At 33.8% G+C, this 27,258-nt stretch overlaps 1 protein-coding gene across 1 annotated transcript in view; it reads right to left on the bottom strand.

Moving 5' to 3' along the window:
* Positions 1–6,493, bottom strand: part of LOC105627778 (disks large homolog 4) — a 349,694-nt gene extending 343,201 nt beyond the window's left edge. Inside the window, exon 1 of the mRNA XM_012209058.1 lies at positions 6,076–6,493. Within this exon, the coding sequence (XP_012064448.1) occupies positions 6,076–6,493 (418 nt within the window). The remainder of the gene's footprint in view (positions 1–6,075) is intronic.
* Positions 6,494–27,258: the final 20,765 nt, after the last annotated feature.

Below are 27,258 nucleotides of genomic sequence, written 5' to 3'. Positions count from 1 at the left end.
AAAACTAAACAATACTACTACTACTACTACGATACGTTCCGTACGTACTAACTACTATTATTGTCCTCCCTACCAAACAACTACTACTATATATAGTATTATTGTGTGCGCGCGCGCGTGTTGTGTGTGTGTGTGTGTGTGTGTGTGTGTGTGTGTGTGTGTGTGTGTGTGTGTGTGTAATAACAAGAGAAAAGAAAAGTCAAATTTTTCTAAAATAGATTCGTTATGTTTTGTTTGAAGTTGTTATTAATAATATCTGCATTTAGAACAGATAACAATCGACATGCGAGAAGATTTGCGACAAAGGAGATTGTTCCTTATAATAGAGGTGGTCTTTAGAGGAGTATGGAGGTTGTATGATGTTCAACAAGACAGAACGAGTTTGTTCGCGAAAGTGACGGCAGCGCTGAACAAGCATCGCTAATTGCTTTGTAGAAAGGGGGGAGAGAGAGAGAGAGGAAGAGAAAGATGAGAGGGAGGGAGAGAGGGAGTAAGTTAATTGGCGCAGTTAGTTTAGTAAGGATCGAAACTTAGAAGTGAATATAGCTTACTGTGCGATGTGATGAAATAGGACTTCCTGCATCTCCTATCGTTTTTTATTGGTCATTAGATTCTTCCAACGCGCGGCTTTGAATCGATTTTTCCTTAACAAAAATTTTATCCAATTTATCCTTTACTTTTTCGATATCTAAGCTTATATATTGAATCTATCAATCACTATTTCCAAGCTTTGAGTTTCAGAAAACTTAAAATTAAATTTTAATTGAGATAAATTTAGAATTAAATCAAAAAAGTTATTTTTAATTAATTCCAATTCTACTGAGACATATCTTATGACTTTTCAATAATTTTAAGAAACAAAGAAATTTTAATAAACAAATTTGGTGAAGAAATCAAAGATTGATAGGTATCTTGTATATAAAATGTTCTACATATATAAAGAAAACTATATATTATACAATATTCATGTCCAATAATGGATATTAATGTTTGAAAAGTTTGTTTTTGTAACGTATGAAAATATTTTTTTCAAAATAATTCAAGATTTATAAATAATAAATTATCCTTTGTACAGCAACAAAATTGTGATGTTTTAATATAAGATCCATTAAAAAAAGAGCACTTTTCATTTTCATATTATGTGTAACGTAATTAAATATGAATATAAGATTTAATTAATTATAATTTCGAGAAATGACAGGAAAGAAGAGAGAAAAAAGAGAAAAAAAATGGCTTCTTCTATGTAATTAAAAAATAATATCAACATAAAACCAATTAAAACAAATGTAATTAGATTAATATGTTGATGTACATATATATGTCCATCTTTATATTTCTCCATGATAACTTTTAATTTTTAAAATGCAATTGTAAAATCTGTGAGACATGACTAATTGCAGAAATTTTCGCAGTAAATTTTATGAAACGTCTGAATGAGACTAGTGAGAATTCTCGGATGTAAAATTATAACTTTTGAGGCGGGAGATCTTGCGCAGATAATCGATCGAAAGTAGCTCGCAAATTGCTTTTCTCGGCGAACTTCTTTCGACCATCTTCCGCGCATTTAATCGTAACAGCAACGAATAATAGTCGCGCCTAATGTTCTCTAAAAGTTTTTAGAGAGTGATTTTAGAAGTAATTCGGTCATGAAATTGTAGGAACATAGGAAACTATTAGGAACAACTATTACCGTCAATTATATTCGTACAAATGAAAGAACCAATTATACAAAAATATGATAAACAGTGTGTATATAATATTTAAATAATTTACTCGAGATAATTTACGCGTAGAAAATTTCGAAATTTCGCTCCTTATAGAAAATGTGAAGAAATGTCTTGTCTACCATCAGATGACGTAATTAACATTTTATTGCAAATTTATAAACAACGGAAAATAATATTTTCTTATTGACAATTATTTTATAAATCTTATCGTATAAAAACAGACTATCCTCGTCTTTCCTCGCAGTATAGTATATGAAGAACTTTAAACATTTTGTCAGAATATGCATACAAGATAGCGGTTAAAATTAAAACTGAGGCAAACGTTTGAAATCGGTGCAGCCTTTGTCCTTTGACTATGAAAGTACTGAAATAGCTTTTCCAGCTTTCCCAGCTTTTCCGAGTACCTCAATTACTGTTTGTTGAATATCGTTTTCAACATGATTATTTGCGAAAGATTATTTTTTAGTAACAAATACTAATAAACGTTTATAAATATATCAATCACGTTTCCAATTGCACCCTCTGATCATAATGCTTTAATATTCTTTATTAACTCATATGTTGCATTATTTCATAAATAATTGATTTTAGATTGAATCTATAATTAAGAGAATATTTAAATTTAAATCAATTTCTATGTCTTATAATGAATAGTATTAATGAATAGTGAAGAGTACATTATTATTTCGCAGATAATTGCGAAATTTCCTTTTAATATAACATGTCACGTACGCAGAACGCGTGTTGAGCGGCTTCAGGAAGAGACTTTTTTAATTATACTCATTAGTACAGCATAGCGACAGACACTGGTTCGCCTAACTACCTTTATTTTCACGAAATTACGGCACACACACACACACATACCAGATACATATATATTCAAAATTACGAAAAGGCATACCTCTTTTGTCTGTCACAATCGTTTAATAACATCTAATTGGCTCGAATCTTTTTCAATCAAAGTTTTGCTTCAGTATAAAGCTTCCAATAAAAAACAGTATCCAAATAAAAAACTTCCATCAAAGAAAAGGATTATATTAAGGCTTGATAAACGATTATTTTATTGCAGAGATATATCCAAGAAACTGAAGTTTTCCTCTGATCTTCTCTTTATAATGCTTCATTCCAATTATCGTATTACAATTCCGTGATTTGGGAGAAAGATAATATACTCAACTCAAAGTACAATTGATTCCGAAGTATCATGTATCGTTTAAATTATTTTCAGTTAGAGAACCTTGTATTTACGGAAAAATTGCATCCTGGAGCAGAACGCGCCACTGTTATTATCACGAAAGTTATTATCCGAAACTTTTTTCCGATCTTCCTTCCTCTGTCTCCTACTTTCTCAACGTATTCTTCCGTTCCATTTTATCTAACCCCTCTGTGTCCCCGCGGGACAGCTGCAGGCTGGATGGAAGATAATAAACTCGAAACAATACGGTGACCACCGTTCCAACACAACACGAACATGCTTTCAGCTTTAAAGCGCGATATCGCTGAGTCACCGTTATATCACGAGGAGAACTATTTCATAACTAGGTCGTACGTGATGCATACACATGCACGTGAACGTGTTGGTGTCAGTGCGGCCACGGGCTGATGTGAGACAAAGAGAGAAAGGAGACAATCTGGCAGACAAGAGGTTCTTTTCTCTCCTCATCTGTCGCTCTATCCGGAAAAGCTTTGCAGATTTTACATATATCGCGGTGTAACTAGCAGACCCGCAAAAGCGCGCCTTTGTCGGCACGACTGAGGTGATTATTAAAAAAAATAAAAATTTAAGCCTCTTTCAGTCTCACTTGTTTTTAACTTCAGTAATATTCGAATTCTTCCTCTTTACTCTTATTGCAATCGCGATAACAAATAAAATTGCACTTACAGTGTGAAAAATGAAAAAGTCTTTAATTGACTAAAATCGACATCTAACTCACAGATTTAAATAAATTCTCAATTAATATCTTTTTTACATTCTTCCATAATTAATTAATTCCCTACCGGCTAAACTGAACTGTGAGGATACAGTTAACATTTTGATGAATTCTATTTTAATCTGTAAGAAATAAGTAAAAGTAAAATACAATTCGATTAATATCCATTCGATGTAAAAACATTAAAATTTTTACAAATATGCAAGGATTTTCTCAGATTTTTATGCTGTTCGGAATATAATATAAAAATATGTGACTGAATTTCAAAGACCCAGATTGCTGAGAGAGAGAGAGAGAAAATGCAAAATTCCACATGATGACAGAGGGTTAAGTATTAACTGTCCTCAGTTCGTTTTACTATGTATGCTCACGTAATAATGTACAGGAGTCTACATGAATAGACACAAATTAATCTTGTTATTGTAGACTAAAGTCGACTTTCACTTGAATACTAGTAGTAAGTAACTCTCGTCGCCGTCTGTTAATGTACGTACTTGAAAGACTAATGCTTGCTAAGCTTCAGCTGTGTGCTAAGAACGACTGTTACAATAATCCGACAATGACTCGCTCATCTGTTAAACTCCATCTTGCACGGCAACATGTGTTAGTCTCGTACGCTATTTCATAGCGTTTTCCAGTTCAAGACTGCCGTGATGAAAAGCCAGTTAACATTTGCTATTCACGATCTGAATCTCTAAGATAAATAACAAGATAAATATCAGAAAGTTGCTGAAATTAAATAGCTGTTACTTTAATGTGTAACGTGCATAAAATGAATTGAATATTATATTACAGAAAAAAACCTGTCATTTTTATTAGAATATAAATAAATATAGTTACATAAACTTGTAAAAATAATTATAAAAAGGAATAAAAATTTATTTGACTGCTCAATAATATGTATATGTTCTCGATATGATAATTTGAGATTTCATAAATCGAGATACTTTTAAAAATTACTGAATACATTTTCTAACATTAGTAAGTGTAACTACATCTTTGAAGAATTTCGGATAAATTTCTTTCATGGAAATAACTGCCCATACCGAGATCTTTTGAACATATATTACTGATTGTGAGTCATGTAACCAATCAAAAAACTTTCATATTTATTATATTTATTTTTATAAGTTTACATATCAAAATATATATTCTTTTTTTACTACATATTCTTAAAAACGAAAGTATTTAATTCATTTCATTCCGTTCACATTTATAATAAAGTCATAATTATTAATTTTAGATATTTTCCGATTGTCATTCCATACATCATCATCATTAGTTTGACACATCGAGATTGATTTTTCAAGCTTTCGCGAACATTTAGACGAATGGGAGAAAGGCCTTGTGCTGCTCACAGACAATAACAACGTTGCATAAAAGCCGCGTGTAACAAACTCCGCAACTCGCCATAATATAGTCGCGGCTCACGGCTGGCAGATGAAGGGCATTGATAGATACCATACAACAGTTCGTTGGCAACTCCCACGAATCTCATTACAAACGGAAGTTCCAACGTTTGATTTTCCAACAAACATTATCGCGCGGCGCGCGTCGATCGGACTGTACTACTTTTTATAAATCTTTTTTATTATCCGCACAATACTGCTCTGAAATGTACGAGCGCGCCTCATCCATCACTGTCTCATCGATAATATTTCCTAACGAGCGAGCGCTCCACGTTTTGGCTGCATCACGACACGTACTCGACAAAGTTTTCTTATGCTCTTGCAATATGCCGGAGCCGCATTACCGTAGCAAGATCGAAAAACGGAAGTGCAAGAACTTTTTGAATTTATGGCGGAGAAGCGACTGGAATCGAAGTAGGTCATGTTCCAGAATAATACATGAGAAAGGAGAATAAACGAAACAAGCTACTTGTGTACTCAACGTGTTATGACAATTGTATGTCGATAATTTCCGTCATACATTATACTGTGTTTTGCATTTACCAACACTCTGCATATCAGCAACGTTTAGTCGTATTTCAAGTTATCGAGAATGCGAGGGAGTTGCATCAGATTTCTTTCTTTCGAAACGATTTCTCTTATTATCACGCGTTGGTGTTTTAGCGATAAGAACAATAGAAGTCATGCACCGTCTGCTATATTCCGTACAATTCCTGTAAAAGTTTCATGTCTTTGCTTCCATTCCCTATGGAGCACGAAACTTTTTCAAGAAACTTACATTCGAGCAGTTGAGAGACTTTCGAAAAGCGCGTATTAATAAAAAATGAGCATAATGCACACAATATGCAGTTGATAGTTTGAAATAAAAGAATTAAAATCCTTTGTCTCAAACAAGGCAAAATTATATTCTACAAAATTTAATGATTTTCCGATTAAAGAAATACGTTATTTAACTGAAAAATCGGCTCAATAAAAATAATTGATAAAGAGACATGTAAAAAACTCTACCTTCTTTCGCCTGAACGTATCCGTGTACTTCGCAGTAACTTCCGGCCGGGCCAGCCGCTCCAGGAGTGTCCAACGTGAAGAGGGTATTGGCGGAAGAGCTGACACCGTCATCGGACATCGTCTGCAACAAGCTGGTAGCCTGAGACAGGGTGCGTTGCTGCTGGTGATGCTGGTGGTGATGATGATGGTGCTGTTGCTGTTGCTGCTGCAACTGCATCTGCTGCTGATGCTGTTGTTGCTGCTGTGCGAGCATCTCTTCGTGCCGACATTTCGAGCAACGACGCATCTCAGAACGGACGCGCAGCAGCCAAACCATGCCGAAAAGCGCCATAGCAACCTCGAGACCCGCTGACCTCGATGGGTGCTTCATGCTCGCGGGGTCAAGGTCATCGAGGCTCCGGGAGCCAGCGCGACACATATCACCGACTACGGTGCGGATTTGTCCAGCTCTCTTTCTTTCTTTCTGCACCTTCTTCCCTCCCCTCTCTTTAACGCGAAATTCTAATTTTATAGGATTGCGATTGTAATTAAACAAACATGGAATAATGAGTGCCGATGTCTTTCTTAAATTGCGTCATCGACAATACTCTTACGTTTCTTTTTCAATCTTGTGATATACAAAATTATTAGGCTCTCATTGGCAGTGGATCGTTATTCTCGAGAAACAATTACTTAAATTAGAATTGAATCAGAATCTCATCTAATTTCATAGTCTGTTAAATATTAACCATTATCGCTTATTGGACTTTACTGTTTCTCAAGAGGTCAGTATTCACATTGGCAGCTTCCGATATTTGTTGCGTAGTATTCTCCTTCCTAATCTGATCTCAAAGTTCTTATCACGATGTCGACGTTGCCACGCTACAGAGAACTAATTTCACTCGTTCGTTACGAAATAGTCGGAATCAATGGACGATCTCGTTCACATCTCGTTAGCTTTATTTTTCAACGATTTCATCCGGTAGGAATTAAGATCCCTATTCTGCAAATGTCTCGCCGGAGATAGAGACAGCTTGACGCTTCATAATCTTTCGTGAATTTATTTTGATAAGCCCGCAATTTCGGACAAAGGATATTCAATAAAACGTGCACGGCCAAATTACATCGATTCTTCTTTCTCCTATCGTTTTCAAACACATAAAGCTCGACTTATAGATGACCAAAAAAAGAGCACATGATGGGCAAGGCACCGTTCTTTAGAGAACTGAGAAGACTGGTCGTTAAGTGTCTGAGCGATGAATTTGATATCGATAGATAGATCAGAATTTTATGCTTTTATATGAAGGAATCTCTATCTCTTATGTCATTTTATAAATTCTTCCAAATTTTTAAAGATTTAGAATCATTCAATAATTTTAAAGATCTGCAAACAAAGCTAGTTTCTTCTGTTTAACCAATTCTTCTGTAAACTGAAATATTAACAACCCATGCTGAATACAGGCATTTCCATCTACTGATGGTTTATTTTATTCGTTCTTTGATAGCTTATTAATTAGACAGTAGTTATCAAAAGGAAAATAGCTGGTAATCTCTTGATTAACAATCCGCTTTTCTTTCCAGCGGAGCGAGAATTTTTCGGGCTTGAGGGTTCGTGTAAATATTAGAGCGAATCAACCAAGGCACCAGTTTTTTCGCGTATCAATGAAAAGAATAAAGATAATCGATACTGTTTCAATACGGAAAGAAGCTAAGCGATTGGTCCCGGACGCACTTTGACGATGATGATACTTTTATAAAAGTACAAAAGACGTCCATCTTCAAATAATCGAGAACGTAGATCTTTCCATATTTCTCAGGAACTATTTCGTAATTACTGCCCGCTTCGTGACTATGTTTTGCTCTTCGATTTTCAATGAATTCTATCTCTAGATATCGTCTTTGGCGATTTCTGTCATCCCCATTTCTTCTTTCATTAGATTCCTCGTGGTCCATCGAGCTACGTAATACTGACGTTCCTATTTTCTCTCTTTCTCTTTTTCTCTCTTGATGAGCTCCGTACAGGAAATGCGATTCCGTCCCATCGGGACATGTACTTTCGATCGCGTGGGGTAGTCTCACTCCTCATGCATGAGTGAATTTTGCTCGGTATTCGTCCCCGATTGACGGGAAAGCGGGATAGATGCAGAGATGGAAAAGCGTTCGATATAACGGTCAACTTACTTCTTCTTTGTACCTTCTTTCTATGTGGTTACTTGATATCTGAGAGAGCAAATGGTAGCTTTTCGGCCATACGTAATTCTTCCTTTAAAATCCCGAAAAAAGATACGCTTGACAATCGTGACAGCGGGAAATTGGACACACTCGGACAAATGGATCCTGCTCTTGCGATTGGAGGATTTAGTTAAAACGGAACCCTCATGTGAAGTGGACTACTTGGATTCAAGCAGCAGCTCGTTATCAATTCCTGTCGAGTCCGAGTCTGACTGAATGGGTTCACTTCTGTCAAACTGTCTACGTTCGCAGAAGCTCTGACGGCCTATTTCAGCGATGATTCGACTTTAATGACGAAGGGATAATATTAATTTTGTCAATTTATTCACGATTTTATTTTACGATTACCTCGCAAGTTAATCACGCAAACCTCAAGATAAACATTTTTTTTTCAATACGTTTCCAAATCCTATCTCCGTCTCTATTAATCTTTAATTTATCTGTCTCTATTTACTTACTCAGAATCCTCTCGAATAGAATCGATTAGTATCATCCGCATGTCGCTTCGTGCTTTTTCAAATAAATGATATTTGCCACTGAATATCACATCAAAATTCTTCTCAACAACGAATTCCTTTGGACGAGAATCTGCAAGTACTCCTCTGGAAAAGCGACTGCTTCACTCGGTACGCATGAACGGATGAAGCGTTTCGAGGATGCAGCAGTCCGGATTGATATCCGGTGATAACGTGGCTTTCCGGATGTGAAAAGGAGTTTCAAGAGGTTTGCGGGAGAAAACCATTGGTGAAGAAGGCTCGATAAGTGACCGGTTTCTTTTTCTTCGGATTGTCGGTTCAGCCGCGATACTTCCCTTTTGGAAAGCTCTGCAGCCTTAGATTTCCGGTCGATACTTCTCCAGTCTACCCTAGAAAAGTCGTGGAAGAAACCTTCGAGCGTTACCGATGCGAGAGAAGCGCGATCGATTTCGTTCGCGAACTCGATGTTCGTTCGAGGAGAATTTTTCAATGAGCTCCATTTTTGCAACGGTTTTCTGAATAGTAGACTAATCGATCCTTCTGTGCATTGATTGATAATCTACGTATATCGTGTTTTTCACTTACAGTCGCGAAATTGCTGGTCGTCATCAGTAGAAAAATTTCATCAATTATATAATATTAATGATTGTATAAAATATTTCTTGTTCACGTTTGTTTCAATAGAATTCAATAGAAATCTTATTCAGATAATAATTCTCTTTTACTTTTTAAATTTAGCAAATATGAAGTAAAAACGTAATAATTCATTAATAACGCAGACAAAATAAATAAGCTTCAGTTGAATAAAATCTGTAATCTTCGTTGATCACGCCAATAACCTATTTCATTGAACATTGACAGCGTAACAGTAGAATAAAATAGTCCATCTCTGGAACGGGCGATCGTAAATACAGATCGCGTCTAATAAAACAGGGATACCAGCTAAGTTGCAGAAATCGACTTCGTTATAAAAGAAAAAAAAGAGTCAGGATAAAAAGAAAAAGAGAAAGGAAGAAAGACCGAGAGAATGTTTCCCACGAAATGGCTATAAATTACGACTGGGAACGCAGTACAAAAGAGACGACAACGACAGCAATGATGGGGTTGTGCGCCGAGCCGAGTGTTCGAAGGGGTGAAAACACTTGTGCTGTTCGAGCACTGACGCTGCTGGCAACTGCTGCTCTTCGTTAAATCGAAGTAGAAGAGCAAGAGAGAGAGAGATAGAGATAGAGATAGAGATAGAGAGAGAGAGAGAGAGAGAGAGAGAGAAAGAGAAGAAAAACTTTCCGTCTTGCAAGACGGTAATTAAAAACTTGTGTAAATTCCATTTCATACGCCACCATTTCATTCGTCCGCGACGCGTTAATCCATTTCACTGTGTTATATCGCTATCAGATAGAGCGGAAGCAAAAACACGGTAAATCGAAGCATCTAGAACCGCACGCTCGCCGATTTTACATGGAGATTTACTAGGTCTGCGTTACTCGCGTTACCACCCACGACGAGTTGAATAGCTCAATAACTGTCGGGTTTTCCCTTTAGTGTCGGTGCTCGCGGTGATTAAAAACGACGCTTGCCATGGCTCCGCGAACGAAGTGTATTGCGATGAGCCATATATTGAAGTGCCTCTATGCTATCATCAAATAAAGCGCGTCACATAAAGCAAACGCACAGCGCGTACATTTTTACACGGTACATTTAATATATTTTAATCTTCGTGCAGCGCGTATGTATGCATTCGTACATTGTTATGAACAAAATTTCTTGTTTTCATTTAAATCTCTCTTATTTATTTAGTTTTATTCATATTTCTATTCATCTTTTCTGACATTTTAACAGCCTTCAACGTATTATACATTAAAAAAAAAGATCTAATGAAAATTATAAAAGTAAAAACTGTACAAGTTTTATATGTGGTATTATTAATGTACTATTGTAACATTATTAATAATGTACACAGTTAAATAAACTATTTTGTAATTATTGCAATGGTACACGGAAAAAAAAGATTAGCTGCCACTAAAAATTAGATTTGGCAGTTAATTCAATAGGACATTATAATAGGACATTTAACGTTATGTCTGCGAGGTCTAATTTCTATTAGCTGTGAGACCTAAATATTATCATTGTAACAGACAAGCATTTTGCTATTATATCAATGTATTGATCATTGCAGCAAATGTTTTCTGTGTAACAGACAATTTGGTAGCAAGTATAGTTTCAGCAAACCATATTTAGCTGTGATAGAGACAATTTTCTTTTACACGGACATATCCAATGTATATATATATTAGCAAATTTCATATCTAGTAGTAGCTAATTTGCAATTTCAGAATTGGCTGAAGCCAGAAATATTTTTTTTCCGTGCAAAATAATTTCTTCAATTGTATATATTAATTTATTCAACTGTGTACACTAATTCTACATATAAAAATTATAATTGTCAACTTTATAATTGCTACCATTATGTTTTTCTCTGAGGGTACGTAAGGGTATGATATGTCATTAAGCTTTCAAACATACCGAATAAACAACAAATGTGGATGAAATTTCCATGGGAGGAACTCATTTTGGCAGGTTATCCTTTCGCGTGTACCTGATATATCGATTTAATGGGGAGTCGATAAACCGCGGACGAATGCGATTATGTCGGAAATAATGCAGCAGGCGGCTCGATGACCGCGCATTCTCTCGATACACGACCGTCAGGCGACCTGGGCCCCGGCCGGTGCAATAACGCACTCACGAAGGTTCGTTGAAAATGGGTGGGAAAAAAAGGCCGGTCGATTGAACGAGAGAGGCTTGATACATTGCGCTCGCGCGATGATTACGCAGGCCGATCGTATTTCTTCGCGGCAAAATGTCCGAGCGTAATTTCGCAGGCGCGTAAATCATCGAAATTGAAATTGATGAATCATTAGCCTCCCCCGCATGCTTTCGAATGGCGCCGCGGCTGCCGAGCGTTTAATCGACGCGGTCGTAAAAATTAATTTTGCACTGCGACGCGAATTATTGTTTACGGATCACCGGCAACCAACAATGGTGAGATTAATATTTGTTTCTATTTGCTGCGCGCAGATATTATTTAGTTATTAGCTATCGTAATCAGATTAGAGAGATCGGATGTAATTTATTATTGCAATAATAAATAAGATTGCACTGGAGACATATCGTTATCGCATCGATATTTGCTAATTAATGTATAATATTACTGTATAAATGTATTATTATTATTATTATTATTATTTATCAAAATAAACATGTTAGTTTTTATTATACTAATTCCTGTCTTAAATAGATGATGAATAAAAATTATTTTTATCTTGGCTTATTTTGAGAACTGTATTATTATGCTTCTAAATTCAAACTGAGGTAAAACCAAAAGCGGGATAACCTAATGAAGATAAAGAGAAGGAATATATTTTAAAAGTTTCACAAAGGGAAGACCCTTTTTAGAGACAACTTTCTTTTTTCGTGAGCTCCGACAATTTCCTCGGCTTTTTTACATACTTGATAAGTTAATCCAGGAATCCGAGAACACTAAAGTAAGGCCAAAAACTCAATATTTAAAATAAGTGTATAAAATCTCAACGTTAATATAACTACGCTCTAAATTTCTTGGAATGAAATCTCACTTCAAAAGAGTGAAAATATGTCTGTCATTCTTGAGAGTGGCAGATTTTCACTCTTTTTTTTGGAATGAGATTCACTACAAAGGAAAAACTCTAACTTCTTTTTTGGAGTAAATCTCACTCCAAGTGAGAAAAAAGTGAAATCTCCCCTAAAAAAGTAAAAATCTGTCACTTTATCAAAAGTATAAATATTTTCACTCTTTTTCAATAGTAGCAGTATTTTCATTTATTCGTTTAGAGTGAGATTTTACTCCAAAAACTTTAGACATTATTTAAATTAAAATATTACATTTCCACTGTAAAAATAATTTATGATATAAACGGTTTTATATGATTTTAACAAGTTATTTTAAAGCTATTTCTGATTTAATTTTGAATTAAAAAAATATATATAATAAAAGTTATGTTTGTATATTATATGCACTAAAATAAAAAATATCGGTACAGAATATAATTGTTATTTTAATTTCAATGAATATTTTTTCAAAGAAATAATAACAAACTCTTTTTAAATTTCGTATTTAATAAATACGAGACTTTGATCTCAATAAAATTGCATAAGCTAAAAATGCACTTAGACCGTTATAGAATTTCCATCTTCCAAAAAACGTATATTCGTATATCACAATGGACAAAATAATGGGTAGGAATTAACAGGATGCTGCATTTGCATTCTGTTAATGCAAATTCTTTGCAGCAAATGTGTGAACGTAACATGTTTCGTTTTGTTTGCAGCGAAAAACGAATTGCTGCTTTCGGATAGTAAAAAGCCTCATGACGACACGCGTAACTGTATTCGCTAATAACGACTGCGCATTTTGGAAGTTTTGTTTAACCCTGGTAACGGCTGGGCTAACAATGAGCGGTCTGAAATTAACGCATCAAAACCACGATACGCATTGAAAAACGTTACGCACAATTCGCGCATGTGTTAAATAATTTTATCTCTTTTTGTTGCTCTTATATTGCAGTTGTGACACTAGCACGTGTAAATAATGTGTGAATTTCAACGCCAGTGTAATTGCTCGCTGCTTTTACAGTCGGCGCGGTTGCAAATGTAGATTGCATAGGATATAATATATTTGTACAGAGAGTAGTATTCTAAATTTTCTGATTTTAATAAAGATATTTTGAGAGACAGCTCGACATGTCCCAAATTTAGAATAGAAAATAATAAGTTAGATTAATATTAACATTTATTGAAATGTTAATATCTGTTCAAAATAATGAAATATAGAGAATATAAAGGCGCAAGGAATATTTAAATATGCAATTGCAAAAAAATAAATATTATTAAGTTTTAATTTTAAACCTGTAATTTTAGCAATCAAATATAAAAAGATAAGATTACTTAATTTTTTACTTTACTTTCATCTTTAGAAAGCTTAAAAAAAAAGACTCAGGATTCATAAAATTAATATGAGAAATATAAGCCGCTTACAAAATACACGATAATATCTTAAGCCTTTTGGAAATTCGCTCTTTTCATATAAAACGATAATAATGATAAAAATAATAAAAAATATTCAAATAAAAAATTTATTAATTTTTACTAATTAATACTTCAGCCATTTTTTTTCTTGCAATTACAAATGCAAATCTGATAATACTTCAATTGCATTTCACTTATAATTACCAGATTTCCCAATGTTATTAAAACGTTGATAGAGATAGAAATCAAATCTAAAGTAAATTATAAAAACACAGTTCGATATCATTTTGATATAATTTTTAGAGCAGGAATATTTTTTTCGATACCATTTATATTATATTTATAAATATACTAATATTTAGTTACACGATTTTTTTGTGCAAATTGTGAACTATTCAGACATGTTTAGATCCGTTTTTTTCTTTGACTATTCAACGAGATCGATAAAATTCGACGCCGTTCTACAATTTGCTTACGATCCTTAAGCGTTTCGTAATCGTAAAAAAGAAATTTATCAGATAGAAATGGGCGTCTCTATTTCCAATTCTCTTTGTGGATAGTGGCCAGGGGTACGGTGCCACATGGAGCCACCATACAGATCTAACGAGCAACCATAAGGGTGAACCGAACTCAATGCAAACTTGATGGCAGGGCATGTTGTTCCGAGCATACTCGAAAACGTAGTGATGGAGGTAGCATACGGGTAGCATAATGCAGATTCCGGTGTGCGATTACAGCGGTTTGTGCAGACAGTACAAACAAACCCGTGAAACTTGCGTGTGCCCTTTGACGGTCACTCATACGTTAATAATTTTTCAACAAAAGCCCATCAGCGAACATAGCGAAAAGGCGGAATAAAATTGGATAAAGATTTTTGCGAAGGAACGTATCGTCAATTCTAAAAGGATTGCAATTTGATAGAGAGAGAAAGAGAGAGAGAGAGAGAGAGAGAGAGAGAGAGAGAGACAAGCCTTTTCACGTTACCTTTTCACAATGTGCAAATGTGAAACAGTTTCTACTCTCCGAGCAACCGAAATTTAATCACTCGATCATGTCGTGATCGATTTTCAATATGTATAAATGAAATATATTTTCGGCAAACAGTTTTAAACGAAGAGTACAATTTACTATTTTTGCAATTTAAAATTATATAAATAACGTTAGAGCAATCTAATTTGTAATCAATGAGTGAATAAAATCAATATATTTAATCAATTTTAAAAACACTAACACTAATTTTCATTGTTTCATATTTTTCCGGAATACATATTTTTTTTTTCTATTATATTAATATCAAAAATACTTCAAATACTTTCGCTCTCGCATAAAAAGATTAAAAGAACAAGTAATATATTCGTTACAAACGAGTTGTAATTCTCGGTCGAGTAGCTTCATTTTAAAGCTTACACAAGCAAAGAGAAAGTCGAAAATAGGCGAACGAGAAGAGAGCTGCCTGCTTTTGGATTAAAATGAGCAGAAAGAGTGTGCTTTTCAGCGCGACACAGGTGCGTCCGCATCGCTGCATCGCGAGTCCTTATATTTTTTCCGCTGTCTTGGTCACTACTCTTTAATCCTCCGTACTTAAGTCCCTAGTTTACTACGAGCAAGAACTTATCCTTGCTGCCGTAAAGACGTCGGTCTTAGATAAATTCTCTGTTTATGAACGAAACACTTTTTTCATAAAGAATAGTTACACAATAAGAATAGTTACAAGTTATTGGTATTTCTCTGATATCTTGAGGCGAAGATTAGAAATAACTATTAATATTAATCTATATAAAATTTATAAATATTTTCCTTTTAACAATATATCTCTATACTTTATCATTTTTAACCATAAATTTTTTTTCAAATCTTTTAATACTTTACAAACTCTGTTTCATATAAATGTCTCAACATCGCGAAATTTACACATATGTTGCTTGAATCTACATTTTAATCCCTATGGTCGATTTATTTGCAGCACATTCATCTTGTAAAATATTATTGGACATTGCGGTTGTAATGTTCGCAGATAAATCTACGAAAGCGCAGGAACGTCAAGAGGGTTCACATTCTTCTTTTTGAGTTTCGAGCTTCGGTGAAAAATTGGTTTATCGTCACCCCAACGTCCGAATTAAATTTCGGTTGCTGAGAGCGGAAACTATTTCACATTTGCACGGAATTCGTTTTTCCGACGAACGGCCGTTCGTATCGCTGTCATCGTTCAGAAAGTTTTTCAGAAATAAACTTTGTTTTCTCTCCTTTCCCCTCATTCCGCCCTTTTCTCACCACTGACTTCTTGTTTGTGTGCTCAAAAGAGCGTGTTCAGAGAAATACTAAATTTTCATTAGAATTTTGAATTTATCCTACTTTAGCATTAAGCTGCATCGTTATGTGGAACTGTTTGTAAATACTGTGTTCAGTCATATTTTCGATGGACAGGGAAATCGTTATAATCGTAATAAATCTCTCGTATGTAAAACGACGTGAGATTTAGCCAAACAAAGCTGCACTATACATATAACAGTTTTCGAGTTATTATTTATAACACAACGTGAAAAATTCTATTACATTTTGATATTGTGATACAATGCTTGTTTTTTCATGCGTATGTATAGAATTAATGTATAAAGTAAAATTTCATATTTAATCATTATATATTGAATTATCAACGTTTTATATAAAAAATATACAAATTCGACTTATAACATTTGTTTACAACTGTCTGAAAACTTTTGAAATAGTAAAATATATTTTTTTTAGCAAATAAAACGTTTAATGGCGTAATAAAACATAAATAAAAAAAAATCTATTTGTCATTCTACCATACTCCTTTAAAAAATGCCGCTGAAAATGAGAAAGTTGCAGAAGCTACTGCAGTCGCAATTACTCGATGATGAAAGTTCGCAACAAACAAGCTAATTGTCAAGATTCCTTGTACCGATGTGGCTGTCACGCAAGTGAGTGCGATTATTAACAAACTTTGTAATTTGAAACAAAATCCCGGCGTTCCCAAGTAGCCAATGAATGCACAAGTTTGTTGGCGTAATACTAATTATTCTATTATTAATTAGAAAGTTTGTTCAACGTCTTGAATAGCGACTGTCCGATATATTAATGTGCCCTTTTGCATGAAATTAAATGAAACGTCCGCATAGAAAGAAAAGCGCAACGGCGTAATTCCATTAATCGTGAAAAGGAAGACTATCTTCTTTTGTGAAATTTTTATTGCTAATCCTTCAAAAGATGGACGGAAAAAAAAGAAAATTTCACGTTAGGTTTGTTCGCGTCGCATGTTCCAACATGCTCCAATATCCTATCATAGCTCCTACTCACTCCAATGCGCTCATTAGAGTGAGTAGGAACTATGACAGGAGCATGTTGGAGCATGCGACGCGAACAAAACTAATATATCAGTGACGATTTTATATTGTCGTATTGCACATGTCAAATAAATGCTCCAATATCAAGCATCTTTTCTTTCCATGCTTGATACAAATGTTTGTATGAACATTTCTACATTATCGCAACATAATAAGATTTACTCAAGTAGTTTATTTTCCATCTAATTCGATTGAAATGTTTGGAGAGAGAAAACGATTATTTAGCTCCGGTTGCTATAATAGATATGTTGCCCTTGTTGAAAACGAAGAAAGGAGACGGAAGATGATGCCAAATTTGCTTGCCAGAACCAGGCTCCGGTAATGAAATTTGCACGGATCTCTCGCGAGGTTCTTGCTTCGTTACGTTCATTCGCTTACTCGCTCACTCAGTTGATACCAGCTTTTATTGTACAATAACTCGCAGCAAACTTATTCACGCGAGTATTCACGTTACATCCAACCGCGCGAGTTGACGATTACCACATTGCTCACGCGCACACACAAAGCCGTTATCAATAACGCAAGAATTTAATTAAAAAATCCCAAAAGGGTAACGATCGTGAACAATACTATTTGAAGTTTATGGCCCTGCCACGATCGTGCTATAATCTAAATTAAAAATAGAGGTATATTTCGTTTCAGGAATTCGGGAATTGAGAGAGGTTCGCATCGAAATGTGCGATACAGTCGACAAATATTTATCGGAGCGCATGGAACAACGCGTACAAATAAAGTTAATTAAGTCTTGTTTGTTCGCGAAAATCGGATGTTGTCTCCCACGCGACTGCGACGCGAAGACATTCAGACACCGCGCCGCGCCGCCGACGTCGCAGTCCCCGTGATTATGTCTCTCGCCGCTGTGCATTCGCACACGTGCGAATTTCTGATCCGTGTGCACCCGCGGGACATGGAATAGCGCCTGCTATTGTGTCGTGACCCCGGGACAACGCGTCCACCTCTGCATTGAATTAGGGCGTTGCATCTCGCCGGAAATTGCGTCCACCCGGACTGATCTGATCGCCGGCGAGAAACATGATGTCACGAGATCAATAAAGTGCGCTTCACAAAATCAAACGAGGGTACACGCGACGAGAGTGTAGAATGCATTCGAAAATGATTGCGAATATATGTGTATCGACTGCGAGATATGCACAATGGATACTCCATGGATCTGAAATAATTTTAGTTTTATATTTGACGCTCTGTATATTCGAAACAATTTTAATTGTATTATAATTTAAATTTTGCTCTCGCAGTTTGCCGTTTTGTGTTATTCTCCGAACGCATCGTCCATTCGCACGTATTCCCGTATTTATTTCACCAAGCACTAGGTATTATTTATCCGATACTATAAACTAAATATTTGCGCTGCCGTATTAAATATTAAGCAATTTACAATTTGTAATATATTATTTAATTTTTTCAACTTTATTTTTATTATAAATTATTGTCAATTTTCTACTACGTGTGAATGTTGCACTAATTATAAGACATTGTTTGAATTAAGATATAAATTTCTAATAAAAATAGAAAATATTGTAGTTTTTAAAAAGAAAACAAAAAACTTTGAATATTTAAAAACAATATTTCGTTCTTAATAAATTCAAAAATGAATTACTACAATCGAGTGTACTTTTAATTTAACATTATATATTAAAGATAAAAAAAGATGAAAACTATTGTGCGCGAAAATATTTTCAACAAGAAAGATTGACACATTTTAAATATTGATCTTACATATTTGTCAAATAGTCAGGAACACATGACCTCTGGTACAACATGACCATGCAATATTCATCTATCTTGTTGCAAATAGGATCTTCAAGATGTAAAGCGAACGGTGCATTTGTGTGGCCCGATGGTGAAAGAATATTTCACGCGAGAATTTTCGCGTCGATTCACAGAGCGCGCTCGTTCATTTCTCAGCTCCGTTTCGCGCAGCGCCATGCAACTTCCGCGAAATTAAGCAACTCACTGTCGTGTGCTCGATTACATTTTTCGTCTGGTAAAAAAAGCGTCAGTAAAAAGAACAAATGTCTGCAGTCATGAGAGGGTGCGAGTAGAAGGATGTGCGTGATGGCACCCTGCCATCGTAAGAAGAAGTTTGGCCGCCTCATTGACGTCGACTCTACTTTTCTCTGAAGGTTTCCCGTCCTTAAAGTGCTCCCACTTGGCTTTCCTTGCACAGATTGGCGGTTGGAAAAACGTGAATCTACCATCCGACCTCGTTATAAAATTCCCTGGCAAATTCCCTGGGGGGGGCCAACTATGATTTGATCTCGTCGCTTCTCATCACGATTCCCGTTTTGTTTTTCCTTCTTGCGTTTTGATAGATCCGATAATTTTTCGGACTACTTCATTGGCTTTCGATCATCTCGGAATAGGAAGTTGCTTGCAAAAGAGATTCCATGAATTTCGAGCCAATAATAATCGAGTGATAATTCTATTCGATTTATAATCTCGACATAATACATATATTTAATTCATTTGCAGCAGACATCACGAGAAATCTTTATTGGCTACATAAATAATAATAAACAATTGAATAATAAATATCACAATTGTCACATTTTTCAAAGGATCCCTCAAAATCTATAACGCGTACCGTTCTATAACACATCGTAAAACGAAAATAAGAGAATTTTTGATTAGTGAATATTAATACAGCTGATAGAAGCAACTAAAACGATTTAATTAACCGTACACTGATAATTAATACATTCTATATATTCTCATTAAATCACTCTGCATCAACAATCTCTTCTATTTCGTATATCATAAATGTAAATGCCGGATCAGTTTCAATTAAAATTTCTCCCGGCTTCGGGTAAATTTATCACGGTCCATTATTCGATATCAGTAGAATCATTGTTGCGATTAACATCACGCACTGATCACCACAATCCGTTCATTTAGCCATTTCTCATTCAACATCGCATGAATATCTTGTGTAATGGAATCAAACAAAAAATATTCAAAGAACTACAGACATTCGCAGATCTCTCAAAACGTGAATAATTTGATATCACAAATTGTATTACTATTAATTATGATAAATTATAAATTATATATATAAATATTAATATTCACATATAATGTGCATAATAATATGTCAATAATGTATTATTAAATGCAATAATGCAATATTATCTAGGTTTATATTATCTAGGTAAACACGTGCTCGTCAATCCACAGAACAAAATGGCATCTGCATTTGTGAGCATTATCTCTCTAGAGTACACTTTCCTTTTTTACATCGATCGATCTGTGGAAGACAGTCGACCATCAACATTGTTCTCTTTTTGTGGTTTATTTTCCGTTCTCTCTCTGCTTGGTTCCGCATAAATTGATGATTACACCGCACGACCGGGAAAAGAAGCGGAGTCTCTAATGAAGTCGTGTTCTTTGTGCAATTTGCATTTGCTATTTCTTCGGAAAAATAGATTTCAAGTATAATAGCTCATCCCTGACAAATGGAATCAAAATTTTTACTACCTGAAAAGGCTATAAGAATGAAGAAATTTCTTTTAAGATTTAACCAATTCTTCATATAATCTACTATAAGAATATCAACAATATTTATTGTTTATCTTTTTTATTTAAATATTATAATAATTTCCATAAATTAATTTTTTTTTAACAATCTTAATCACTTTAAATAATACTAAACAATATTTTCATCAATAATTCTAATATACAAATATATAAATTGATAAAGAAAGATATGTATGTAATTCTATAAATATTATTATTTATTTGCTTTTTTTTCTTTGCGTATAAGAACATAGATAACGAACTCTACAGAAAATTTCTGCAATATATCAAGCGAAACAAATTCGTTGGCCTGACAGACATAAAACTGATGTGAGCGGACACTGGATAGTGACCTATAACTATTTCCGGTGTCTTTGAGAGATGTCCTTCTCGTTAACCATTTGGGTTTCTTTGCCAGACAGTTCGTTAAGCAGTTCCTGCCTTGATACTCGTCCAGACACCAGTCGGTGTCTCTAAATTTTTGGCGAGCTCGTAAATGAAACTGTTGCACATTGCACAATCTACAGTATTCAAGTAGAGCGTGACGAGAATTCTTCAAAATGATTCATACAATGAGAATTTTTAACGAGTTAAACATAATAATACTTTTATTGTGCATTATGAACTCTTGCAAACAAATAAGTAATTTTATCGCATATGATATGATATTCTTACATTATCATATTTACAAGGGGAATACCAAGTGATGAGATCGGCGATTTTGATGTGTTTTTTACAGGCTGTTCTTGAGAAAAAAAACTGTATCTATCCAGCCATTTTAGCCATTGGCCCATAGTTTCGAAAAAATCAATTTTTTAAATAATTGTAATAATTTGAAAAACGTACTGTATAAATAAAAACATCAGTATTTTTATTTTTATTTTAACTTAATGTTATTAATTTTAATTATTTTTTGATTGTAATGAAATTTCATAAAATTACATATTAGTATTATAGATAATTAAACATTCATTTATGAAATATTTATTATTATCATTACCATTATCATTATTATTATCATTATCGTCGTCATTGTTGCTATTCACATATGAACGCATAAATAAGATTGTAATGAAAACTGTAATGATATACATTGTACGGAATGATATAAATCATAAAAACAAGAAAAATATAAATATTTATTGCATTGTGAACATCTTACAAGTGAATTTTTGTTGTAGACACAATAACTTTTTCTAATATCTGGCGGAAAACAGATTTGATTGACATTATGGAAATAGCTTCTTTCAGGAATCAATTTTGACGAGAACCAAATTTTTTATTCTAAAATAAAATTCATTCTAAAATTCACAAGTAAGATGTTCACAATGCAATAAATTTATATTTTTCTTGTTTTTATGATTTATATCATCCCATACAATGTATGATGTACATCTATACACAATTAATTTTCTATTATTATTCATAAATCGATTAATGTTAATCAAAAGAAGATTACAAACATATGACTTACTTGTTCCTAATCATAACTTCCAATTTTTCTAATTTCATCGGAAACTGTAATAGTTTTCATTACAATCTTATTTATGCGTTCGTGTGAATAACAATAACGATGATAATAATAAATATTCCAAAAATGAGTATTTAATTCTATAATAATAAGATATAATTTCATTATAATCAAAAAGTAATTAAAGTTAATAACATTAAATTAAAATTTATAAAGATACTAATATTTTCATTTATACAGTTTATATAGTACGTTTTTCAAATTATTACAATAATTATTTAAAAAATCGATTTCTTCGAAACTATGGAAGCCAATAACTGAAACGGCTGGACATGTATCATTTTTCTTTCGCTCAAAAACAGCCTATAAAAAGCGCATGAAAATTCCCAACTCTATTATCTGTTCCCCTTGTTAGATATATATAATTTGTGGACACTAAAGTACATCTAAATATTTCTTTTTCAATAACAATTATGAACATAATGTTGGTAATAATAAACGATTCATTGAGTCATTTTACCAAATTAGGTATGCATTTGTTTCAATAGGTGATAGTCGAACAATTAGCCTGATAATACGATAAAACGTTCGTATTAATAATTATTGCCCGATCAAATAGCGGAAATGTTTAATAACGCATGGCTGTCATGGTAGTCCGTATTTGAGCATGCGACACGTTCAATCCGACATCGCTCTCAACGCCGCGTAAAATGTTCATCAATTAATCCCGCGCGCGTGTCTCCTGTCAATTTTTTATTCGACCTTTACAGAGAACACTTTACAAAGAAGTAGCATATACATATAGATGGAATATCATTGAGAAACAATTTGCGTGTGACGCCTTTCACATGCACTTTTAGCGTAATTGTCCGATCCGAGTAGTTGCCAGTGCAGGAGGTTAAAAAGTAGTTGGCGCAGTGCGTTGCAAACTTCCACGTGGGCTTCATTAAATTGATAATGGATCGCATTCCCTACGAACGACACAATAGACGTCCGGACGGTAAACGACGCGCGATATTAAAACTAGCGAGCGACATCATGACTGCTCGCTGTGCATTCCGCCATCCTACGTACACACGAGGGTAACGCAATGCGTATTCGTTACGGCGCGCATTAACACCGTTCCGAGAGGAACGTTATGTGGCAAAATATTATGCCGAGTATTTTATGATATCTTCCGTCGAGTTACCCTCCATTCTCCAGATAGTTGTATTGCAACAATGTCGTAACGTTATAGAACAGAACCCTATCCGGAATATTTCAACGTAACTAATTTGAACTCGTGAACGCGACGTTTGTTTCGCGTTCCTACAAATTCATCGTCAATGGTAATAATAATGATTAAAGCATGGTAATTCAATAATATTGGATTATGTAAGCGCGCGCAAGAGTCAATGGATCGCGTAATTATGTGAAATGTACAGTGAAAAATAAATTAAATCTTAATAAATATCTATTTATAAATTTTAATAAATATTTAATAAATTTATTTGAATAATTATTCTAAATAAATATTTACTAAATGTAAACACGTATTTATTTGATACAAAAATCATTAATTTGATTTAACTATTATTCTTTATTGAGTAAATTGTTTATTTACTGTAACTAAATAAATATTTACTTGAAATTCAAAGAACTATAAATCGAGATTTAATAAATTTTTTTTTCAGTGTATATAATATACTTGCAGCAAATTATATAAACAATTTAAGAACAAGCGCGATTTATTGCCAGATAATTAATGATACGAAATTTACGAATTCAGAAAGCGCTACTTTCATTAAGTCGATAATAGCATGCATTCTGTACGAACAGAGTACAATGCATATCGGCATTAAAGTCCGTCGTGGAAATTAACCGAAAGAAAGTTTCGCCGTTGGGAAAGAAATCGAGTAGCTCACTGCTTCGTCGCAAATCGCGTATGTCGCAAAAGTTCGGCGATATTTTACTGCCCCTTAGAAATTTCAGACTTTTTCTCAATATCGCTATACTTCACCAAAAACGAAGATTCGATAGCAAATAGAAGCAGATGATATCAAGTTTTGTTTTATTAGTTTTATAATACTAATATTGCGCGCATAACATAATAATTAATTCCTATTATAATATAATAATTTGAAATATTTGACTTTGCAATTAATTTATTATAATAATAATAATAATAATAATAATAATAAATATATTATAAACTGCATTAGAGGTATTATATGCTGCCTGAGTGCGTTATATAAATACACTGTTTTTATCAGTGAACAATGTAAAAAAGCTCATCAGAGCCTACATCAATTTTTCGGATGCACAGAAAATTCTTTATTTTCGTGTGAATATAACAAAACGAATAAAATGTACATTTCGACTCTTCAATTCGGGTCCTTATCAATATAAAATATAAATCGAAATGACATAAATAACGCAAATTCCAAGTTGATGATTCCCGACAATTTTAGTTCGTTCTTCTTTATTTGCCAAATTAACTATGTAATGAATAGCCCAATGATTATCAAAAATATTAGCTTATAGAATAATAATATAAAAACTTACATAAAATAAAAATCATATACATTGCGTCATTAAGTGGAATCATATCGCTCAGATTGTCAGATTTGTGTAGTCATTCAAAAGAAATACGAAAAAGAAAAATTAGAGAATTGTTAAAATCATTTGTCTGAATTTGAACTAAATTGTCGGGAATCATCAATTTGGAATTTGAGTTATTTATGTAATTTCGATTTATATTTTATATTGATAAGGATCTGAATTGAAGGATCGAAATGTATATTTTATTCGTTTTGTTACATGTTCACACGAAAATAAAGAATTTTCTGTGCACCCGAAGCTGTAGGCTCTGATGTAGGCTTTTTTACATTTTTCACTGATAGATTCTTTCGAGCTTCATCTTATATATTTGTTTACATGTTTTTATCATGATAATTCTGTTCTATATGATAATAATATGGCGTTATGAAATAGATTGAGTGTGCGCAATATGGCTAGAAAAATTAATACGGCGAGGGCGACGGGTTCCGGACGGTAGTGGTAAACAATCGATGGAGCCCGGCAAGCATCGCAATATACCTATACGAACAAACCTCGTATAACCATGGAAAAGAGGATAGCACGGATACCGAGCTCATATAAAGTTTCATTTCCAGGAATTCAATAATCGCTTACGTCGCAATAATTCGTAAGCCATTCGATTTTATCTTATCATTGTCCTCACTGTCGTCATTCCTGAAGTATCCTGCGAATCGTGAAATCACGTCGAAATCTCGTGATCATAATGGGAACATAATACTAGAACAAATAACAATAACTATTCGGAAATCAATGATGCAGTCATACTATTAAAAAAGGATTCAAAAGGAGATGCAATATATACGAAAATAAATAATATTATGGCAAACTAAATACATATCAAGTGAATAACGAATAATTGTCATAAACCTTCCATGTCAATATTATAATTTTTTTCATTGGAAAAGTTATATAATATTATAACAATCTTTTTCAATTTTTTTTTATTTTTTTTAACAATAAATTATATTAAAATTTAACATAATGTATTCCATGTATTCCCTTAACTGATTCCATATATTCTGTTCAATTTCGCATTACTTTCGATATTAATATCAGTAAAAAAATAATGATTCGACATAATGGTTCGCTACGTCCACATTGTGCAGTTTGCATAATGCATGACAGGTGGTTAAGGGACCGACGCGTGCAAGTGAATGGTGCACGTTCCATGCGAGATAATTGCAAGAGGCGGAAGTGGGAGAAAGGGAAGCGGTATGTTCTCATCTTACAGGGGTGTTACTTGTAACTCAGATCGGCTTCACGGAACGTAAATTGAGATCTATCTCGCCTGGGGAAAGCTAATTAACTGGGAATCAAATGTCCTCATCTCTCTCGACGATGACTAAAGCAGGCTTTGAAGCGGATCCCTGGTCGGAGATTCAAAGTAATCCCACGAGAAAGGACAAAAGAACAGATTGTAAGGACACATGGTTTGAGCCTGAGCAGCTAAAGTGATCTAATGTTGAATGATTATTAGTGCAAGAATGGTTGAGAGAAGCGAATATTTCATTAATTATAAATATTTTCTCATCTTAACAAAGTAATTGAGGAATTATATGCAAAGCTCGATTATTCGCGCTTGGGCGATATCCAAGGAAATAAAATTTCTTCGGAAACGGAACACCTGCTTGGGCATCCATCTTGTACGACGGAAAACTTTGGAAGTGCTGAATGGCGTGCTACCGAGCGTTTCCGCTTGGAATATTAAACGCAGTGCAATTACCTAGTAAACTATTTACTTAAAATTAAAAAGTCTAGATACTTGCGATACTAATTATATTTGCAATTATTTTTCACTACTTAAAGCTTAATATGCTCTTCGTATATCTCTTTTAATATCATATATTCTCTCTTTTATATTCATATTATGCTTCACTTTGAAAGAATTTATAATTTGAACGAAAAAAGAAACTATTATCCAATTTTTCATTTGCTTGTTACTCTCTAAAACTTTTAGAGTGAATATCACTCTAAAGAGTGAAATCTCATTTTTAAAGATTCAAAATTGAATTACTCTTTTTCCAGAGAGGCTCAATTTTCACTCAGTGAAAGATTCTATCAAAAAGTTTAAAGAGAATATTTCTTAATATTTATAAAGTATTATTGTGTCTTATACAGTTACAATTTATGGTTAAGCGTTTGAAAGCGCACCCGACCGTAAGCTAATTAAATTTCTTGGAAAAACATTTTTAACAAAAGTATCTTATTACATCGAGAGTACTGTAGGGTTGAATACAAGGTAACTAAGATTTGCGAGCGCAAACAACTTGTCGCTATATATACATGTGGCAGCAGTAGTGTAGCCTTTAAATCAAGGAGACAATTGCTTTTGTCTTAAACAACCTCGAAAGATATATTTGGCTTGTGCCAATCGGATGCATATAGTTTTCAGTCGTGAGTTTCGGGAAAGGTGTAAATAATAAATAGAATTTTTATATAATAACATATATATATATATATATATATATATCGCACGAATTAA

This window comes from Atta cephalotes (genome assembly GCF_000143395.1).
Source record: "Atta cephalotes unplaced genomic scaffold scaffold00010, whole genome shotgun sequence".
Taxonomy (NCBI): Eukaryota; Metazoa; Arthropoda; class Insecta; order Hymenoptera; family Formicidae; genus Atta; species Atta cephalotes.
The sequence above is the reverse complement of the archived record's forward strand: the minus strand, read 5'-3'. Positions and strand labels throughout refer to the sequence as shown.